This window comes from Nerophis ophidion, linkage group LG09 (genome assembly GCF_033978795.1).
Source record: "Nerophis ophidion isolate RoL-2023_Sa linkage group LG09, RoL_Noph_v1.0, whole genome shotgun sequence".
NCBI classification, from domain to species: domain Eukaryota; kingdom Metazoa; phylum Chordata; class Actinopteri; order Syngnathiformes; family Syngnathidae; genus Nerophis; species Nerophis ophidion.
The window spans coordinates 498,743-506,242 of NC_084619.1; the positions used below are offsets into that span (position 1 = coordinate 498,743).

General features: G+C 42.8%; 1 protein-coding gene across 1 annotated transcript in view; it reads left to right on the forward strand.

Annotated features, from left to right (window-relative positions):
* The first annotated feature begins 2,202 nt into the window (after nt 1-2,202).
* LOC133559757 (KH domain-containing, RNA-binding, signal transduction-associated protein 2-like) overlaps nt 2,203-7,500 on the forward strand; it is a 97,837-nt gene continuing 92,539 nt past the window's right edge. The window contains exons 1-2 of the mRNA XM_061911827.1: nt 2,203-2,301; nt 7,313-7,429. Of these exons, the coding sequence (XP_061767811.1) occupies nt 2,203-2,301; nt 7,313-7,429 (216 nt within the window). The remainder of the gene's footprint in view (nt 2,302-7,312; nt 7,430-7,500) is intronic.

A 7,500-nucleotide genomic window follows, 5' to 3' on the forward strand; every position in this document is an offset into this window, starting at 1 on the left:
GGAATGTCAAAAAAACAGTCAGATAGGTCAGTCAAACTTTAATAATACAAACCAGTGTGCGAATGTGCAATCACAACAATAGTAACACTCAAATATTGCAGAGCAATAGCAACATCGATAACTCAACTTTGCTCGAACGTTAATGTCACAGCACACAAAATAAACATTTAAAGCTCACCTTCAGAAGTTATTCCTCATCCATAAATCCCTCGAATTTTTCTTCTTCGGTGTCTGAATTAAAAATTGGGCGAATACGGCATCCAAAAGTCATCAGAGTCAGTGTCGCTGTTGCTGTCCGGCAGTTCCATGAATCCTGCCTTCCTGGCCGGATCTTTTTTCAGCTATCTTGTTTTTACAATATGCGTGGAAAGTAGCCAGCTTTTCTTGAAAGTCTTTTGGCAGTTGCTGTGAAATAGTAGTCCGTGTGCGGATGGAGCGATTGCGTCTTTTCATGAACCGGAAACACCAAGAAGCACCACCTTTAAAATCATCCAAGTGAAGTTCGCTTGCTGGCGCTGTTTGCCTTCATTGGAATAGTGATGTTACTGACACTTCTGCTTGCTGTTTTCTGCTCGAGTTTGTCCTCCAACTGTTGCCATCTTGCTTTGTTCCCTCAAACTCTGTTGTCTTCTTTACTTGGCGCAGGTCATCTTGTTGCTTCCTCCACCTAAGCGCCATTGATTCATTTATGTTCAATTCTCTCGCTGCTGCTCTATTTCCGTGTTCTTCTGCGTGACTTATTGCCTTGAGTTTGAATTCTGCGTTGTACGCGTGTCTTTTAGTAGGAGCCATTTTGTGGTCGTCTTTACAGAAACACACAAATGAAATGAATCGGATTAGCCGCGCGCTTCTTCTTCTACGGGGGCGGGTGATTACCTTGGCGGTTGCGTACCGTAGAAGAAGAAGCACTTCCTCTTTCCAGGTGGGCGGGCGCTTACCTTGGTGGTTGCTTACCGTGGAAGAAGAAGCGCTTCCTCTTCTACGGGAAAAAAAGATGGCGGCTGTTTACCGTAGTTGCGAACCTAAACTCTATGAAAATAAATATTTATATTAATACATATATAAGGCGCACCGGGTTATAAGCCGTACTGTCATCTTTTGAGAAAATTTTTGTTTTTTAGGTGCGGCTTATAGCGCGGAAAATACGGTAACATTAAGCCTTCAGAATAGGTAAAGTGACACATAATGACACTGTGGATTTTAAAGACCAATTTATATTAGATTCAAATCAAACTAGAGGGGTGTTGTATCGTGTCACATTTCCAAATGCGTCCATCAGTCATGTGCACCTCTTGCTGTAAAGCGTCATAGATTAGAGTTGGTGTCATTTTTGCAGGCTGCCAAAATGATGTGTTCCTCAAGTAGTCATACTACAAGTTGAGGGGTTGATTTTGACAGTTAACCTGTCATATTTTTGTAATAGGATGCACAAAGTCCGTACTAGGGAAGCGTTCCGTAAACCCTACCCCTATATTCTTTATCTTTGTGCACAGGTTTCCGCTGAAAACCAAGTGCAACAGTTTAACAAGCAGGTTTTGCACGCAGGTCATGCCTGTACACGTACAGCTCCTGACATATTAATTTATATTATGCCCTTGTGAATGGCATCACTTTTGAATACATCCATCCTGAGTTATTGTGACCTTTAGATAGCGCGGCAGCAGTGCTGTGCTTGTAGCAAAATTAAATTTTTGTCCGCGTCCCAAAGAAAAGCTGATATTACGGAAAGGTGTTTTGCTTAGATAAGTGCTGAGGCACGCATGTTGTGAATTAAACAGAAGCGTATAGTATAGTGTAGTGCTGTGTGACGATTGCCTCCATCGCCTTGGAAAATGTCTCCGTTTTCTTTGACACTGAGGCAATATGTGGCAGTAATTTCGAATGGTGTAAAAATTTTTTTTGAAAAAAGCATTACTTGTCTGACAGTGTCAATCAAACTTTCAGGCTATTATCTTTGTGAAAGCGGAATGCTTCATTACAGCTCTTGTATTGAATTCCATTACACTGGTGCATCCCTATATCATCCTTCCTTCTAATATCTCCATAGCTATCATTATCGAGACAGCAGGGGGCACATTGTATCATTTCAAACCTCATTTAACAGCCGTACCTTGCTCCCCATCCGAAGCCCAAATTGCTTGCCATGGAGCTGCAGAGTTGCTCCAGACATTAACGTAATGAAAACAGGCCACTCTCCTTCTAATGCCCAGCAAGCGTGTTCCCACCATCGCCGCCATGACCATCTGCTGTCCACCTCCCTGCCAGAAAAGGCCACGTCCTGTCAAAGCAGCACCTCTCAAGGTGCCTTAATTACGCTCATCAGAGGTCCGGTGAGGACGGCAGGGAGGCTTTTATTTTCTTAAGGACGATTTCATCTCCGCGTCCCTGACGCTCAGTGACGATCTTAATGTTGGGGAAACCAGCTGAGTGTGCAGTTGTCGAGAGTTGAGTCGCAGCAGCCACACAGCTGGCACAGGAGTTATTAGCAGCTCGGCCTCAGCGGGGAAAGGGTTGTTTTGTGAGAAGGTTAATATCGTTTGGTTAGGCTTGGCTCGGACTATCGAAAGAGTTAGTGGGCGGTTGAGCACCTGTTCAGCTCTGGGGGAAGTCTCTTCATAATGAGGGCAAACAATTGAAGGTCAAATGCAGTCAGATTTTCCATACATCCATCTTCTTCCGCTTAGCCGAGGTCGGGTCGCTGGGACAGCAGCCTAAGCAGGGAAGCCCAGACTTCGTCCAGCTCTTCCCCGGGGATCCTGAGGCGATTCCAAGGCCAGTCGGGAGACATAGTCTTCCCAACATGTCCTAGGTCTTCCCCGTGGCCTCCTACCGGTCGGACGTGCCTGAAACACCACCCTAGGGAGGCGTTCGGTTGGCATCCTGACCAGATGCCCAAACCACCTCATCTGGCTCCTCTCGATGTGGAGGAGCAGCGGCTTTACTTTGAGCTCCTGGCGGATGGCAGAGCTTCTTAGCCTATCTTTAAGGGAGAGCCCCGCCACCCGACGGAGGAAACTAATTCCGGCCGCTTGTACCCGTAATCTTGTTCCTTCGGTCATGACCCAAAGCTCATGACCATAGGTGAGGATGGGAACGTAGATCGACCGGTAAATTGAGAGCTTTGCTTTCCGGCTCAGCTCCTTCTTCACCACAAGGATCGATACAACGTCCGCATGACTGAAGACGCCACACAGATCCGCCTGTCGATCTCACGATCCACTCTTCCCTCACTCGTGATCAAGACTCCCAGGTACATTAACTCCTCCACTTAGGGCAGTGTCTCTTCCCCAACCCGGAGATTGCACTTCACCCTTTTCCGGGCGAGAACCATGGTCCCGGACTTGGAGGTGCTGATTCTCATTCCGGTTGCTTCACACTCGGCTGCAAATCGATCCAGTGAGAGCTGAAGATCCTGGCCAAATAAAGCCATCGGGACCACATCTGCAAAAAGCAAAGACCTAATCCTGTGACCACCAAACCGGAACCCTTCAACGCCTTGACTGCGCCTAGAAATTCTGTCCATAAAAGTTATGAACAGAATCAGTGACAAAGGACAGCCTTGGCGGAGTCTAACCCTCACTGGAAACGTGTCCGACTTACTGCCGGCAGTCAGATTTTATGAAACCTTATTTGAACATCAATCAGTTAGGTAGACTACACCAGTGTTGTTCAACCTTTTTTAAGCCAAAGCACATTTTTTTCATTGGAATCGATTGAATGCCCTGAGATTACGTTTGTACAATGACCTGGATGAATGACAACATTCATAGACATGTTTACTCGAAGGTAAAACTGCTATACTATACAGAAAATTATCATATTTAGTATTTACAATAACTATCCTCAAAATTCAATCATTTGAACCTTTTGTATGATAATTTGTCATTTCCTATCTGGCAGCCTTGACCCCCACCAGCGGTTGGTTGGGTATCGATCATAAGGCATCGATTAGGACTGTGTAGACATTCCATTTCTCCTGGAATCATTCAACTTTATGAACGTCGATTCCTAGTTTTCATGCCAAGTCCGTCGACCGGAAGTAATAGCTGCCACAGATGCAGCTAAGCGGCTAACTGTTCATCTCCATACACTGTGGAAAGCCTCTTCTCTAAGTCAATAGTCCTCCATTGCGGCCATACTTGCCAACCCTCCCGGATTTTCAGGGAGACTCCCGAAAACCTCCCAGAAGAAATGTTCTCCCGAAAATCATCCGAAATTCAGCCGGAGCTGGAGGCCACTCCCCCTCCAGCTCCTTGCGGACCTGAGCAGGGACAGCCTGTTTTCACGTCCGCTTTCCTACTATATAAACAGCTTGCCTGCCCAATCAAGTTACAACATCTACGGATTTGAACAAAAAACTGCACACACAAGGAGACGAAGCAGAAGAACAAGGAAGTTACAGCCATGGCGACGCCGTCTGTAATAAAGTGATTCTGTGTTGTCTGTTGCCATCTCCTGGTGAATGTTGGCTATAGCGTTATGGGGTTGCTTTTTGATCAGCCAACGATTTACGTGGTGTTGCGCACCTGACGGTGTGTGAGGGAGTCTGTTCTGAAGCCCACTGTAAAGAGACATAACTTCATCACCTCGCCTGGTTATTGACTTCAACCCAATATATTACACCGAGCAAAATGAAGAAATAAATGGCAGAACAAAGGTTACTCAAATAGTGAAAGGTAAATGTTTTTTTTTTTTTTAGTAACCAGCAAGCACAGTACAGTTAGTAGAACAACTGTGTTTTTATTACTGTGTATTTGATAGGTGCCGTCTGAAAATCAACTACTTATTTTATTTATATATTAGAATAAAATAAATATATATAGCTACAATTCACTGAAAGTCAAGTATTTCATACATATATATATATATATACATATATATATATATATGTATGCAATATATACGAAATACTCGAGTTGGTGAATTGTAGATGTAAATATACTCCTCCCGTCTTAACTATGGCCCCCGCCCCAAGGACGCCTCCGCCCCACCCTCGATCATGCCCCCCACCTACACCCCCCACCTCCCGAAATCGGACGCCTTAAGGTTGGCAAGTATTATCAAGGCAAATAAACTACATTGCTTCAAAGTATTATTATCACTACAGGACAAGGTTACACACAGAGAAAAAGCAAGCAGGAGCAGGAAAGATCATCGCTAAGCTAGTTGCTAAACTACATCGAACTAACACAAGGAATAAGTGCATAGTAAAGTTCAAGAGGTGTAGATGGAAGGGCGGTACAGTGAAAAATAAGAAGCTTTTAACGGGAAAATAACAAGTAAAATAATAGAGAAAAGATAATACAGCAATAAACGTTGGCTGCTGTGCCGTTGTTTAGCAAACACGGTAAGGGGACGACGGATCAATCCATAAATACATACTGTTGATACAGAGGTAGTATCAGTAGATATTGGGGTGTAGGGGCTACAGCTGTCGATTATTTTAATATCAACAAATATATCGATCAGTTAGTTTGATTAATAGAGTAATGGGATAAAACACTTTATAGCGTGAATGCATATTTAAAGTTAAAGCCATTCCATGCGGTCCGGATTTTATCGATTTTTGTTAGTCACTCCTTAAAAAATTAATCAGAAACAGAATATAAACTGAATATTTTTTCCAATCCTTGCAACCCTACTAGAGTGATTATAATGATGTGGGTAATTTCTGAAATTGTCTTCTTCTTGTTGTGTTTGTCATTGTTTACAAACTCACGAAATAATTTCCTGGACACAGGACGACTTTGAAGGTAAAAACCAAAGGCTTTCAATAAAAAATTAGATAGTAAATAAATAAATAAATGGGTTGTACTTGTATAGCGCTTTTCTACCTTCAAGGTACTCAAAGCGCTTTGACACTACTTCCACATTTACCCATTCACACACACATTCACACACTGATGGAGGGAGCTGCCATGCAAGGCGCCAACCAGCACCCATCAGGAGCAAGGGTGAAGTGTCTTGCTCAGGACACAACGGACGTGACGAGGTTGGTTCTAGGTGGGATTTGAACCAGTGTAGTAATGTTTGCTTTTGTTGAGTTATTGTGTGTTATTTACTTTTTTTTGTTTAAAATAATGTAAACAAATATAAAAAACTATTTCACATATAGTGTTGACATTGTTACACTACCAATTACTTTCGCTAAGAATTAATATAAAAATCGCAGTTAATGCATGTGATTGGTTTTGCTGATATCACGCGTGCATGATTGGTATTAGAATCGGCAGAACAAATCACTGATCTAAATACCCGTATTTTGAACACATTAACAAGAGAATATGAGCAATTGTTTTTGACTGAGATTTCCAAAAATAAAGTGAAACCTTTTTGAAATGTACTACTGTGGAAAGAAAATTCATAACATTCATATTCAAGTTCAAATGAATCATACCGCTTAAAAATAACCCTTGAAAAATTCATAGTCGATTTTTGACCCTGCCCCTTAAAAGAATCCGAATCGAGAATCGTTAGGAACTGGAATCGAAACAAGTAATTAAAATCGTGCTCAACCCATACCGGCCTCACCCAAACCACAACAGAACCCTCACCCTAACCAACGAGTTACAACCTACTACTGCCTCCAGCGCCACCTGCTGACACTAGTAATGCACTGCCCCATTTGTCCCCCTAATGCAAAATTGCTGCTGTTTAAGGGATTATTACAGTTCAGTTCAGCAGGAAACATTTCTCCATCTGAAAACAAGCTGGTGCAACGTTAGAAAGAACCCTTAGGCTTGAATCTGATCGTTTGTCATCTGGATAGTACTGCTTAATTTCCACAGGGAGGAAACTCATTATTTCTGACTTTATCTCAACACATGACCTCTGGAATAGTCTAAGGGATGTTATTGGTTTCAGCCCATGTTCCTCACCTTTCTCCTCTTTGCGGGGCAAAGACGAGATACATGACCAACGAGGGCACAGTTCAAGCCAAAGATAGGAGCATTATGTTATGCTGGACCACTAATGAAAGTCCTGTTCACCTTTAATATGTTACACAAAAAGCACAATTATATTGATTTATTACTGGCTACATTACAGGTTTTTTCCTCCTTATGACGGATGGTCAATGGAATCCGAGATTGTATTGATAAAAGATGACTAATAGCCGGCAAACACCTTTGGCGGTTAACCGTTTTTGCCAAATGGATCACATTTCGTTTCCTTTAGGATAGTTTCCAGCCCATGAAAAATACCAGAATACTTTATTTGTCCCCGAGTGTAAATCATCCGTTCATGTCACCGTTCTGATTTTTTTGCTCTTGTGACTACAATGTTCTTTTCCCTCCTCTCACTTCTGTCGCAGTTTAATTTTGTTGGAAAGCTGCTGGGGCCTCGGGGAAATTCCATGAAAAGGCTACAAGAGGAAACAGGAGTGAAGATGTCCATCCTCGGAAAAGGGTCCATGAGGGATAAAGACAAGGTAAAATCAATCGATTTGTGCAGAAATATGCTGTATGCCGTTGTTTAGCTCATCAAGTAGATCAGTGGTTC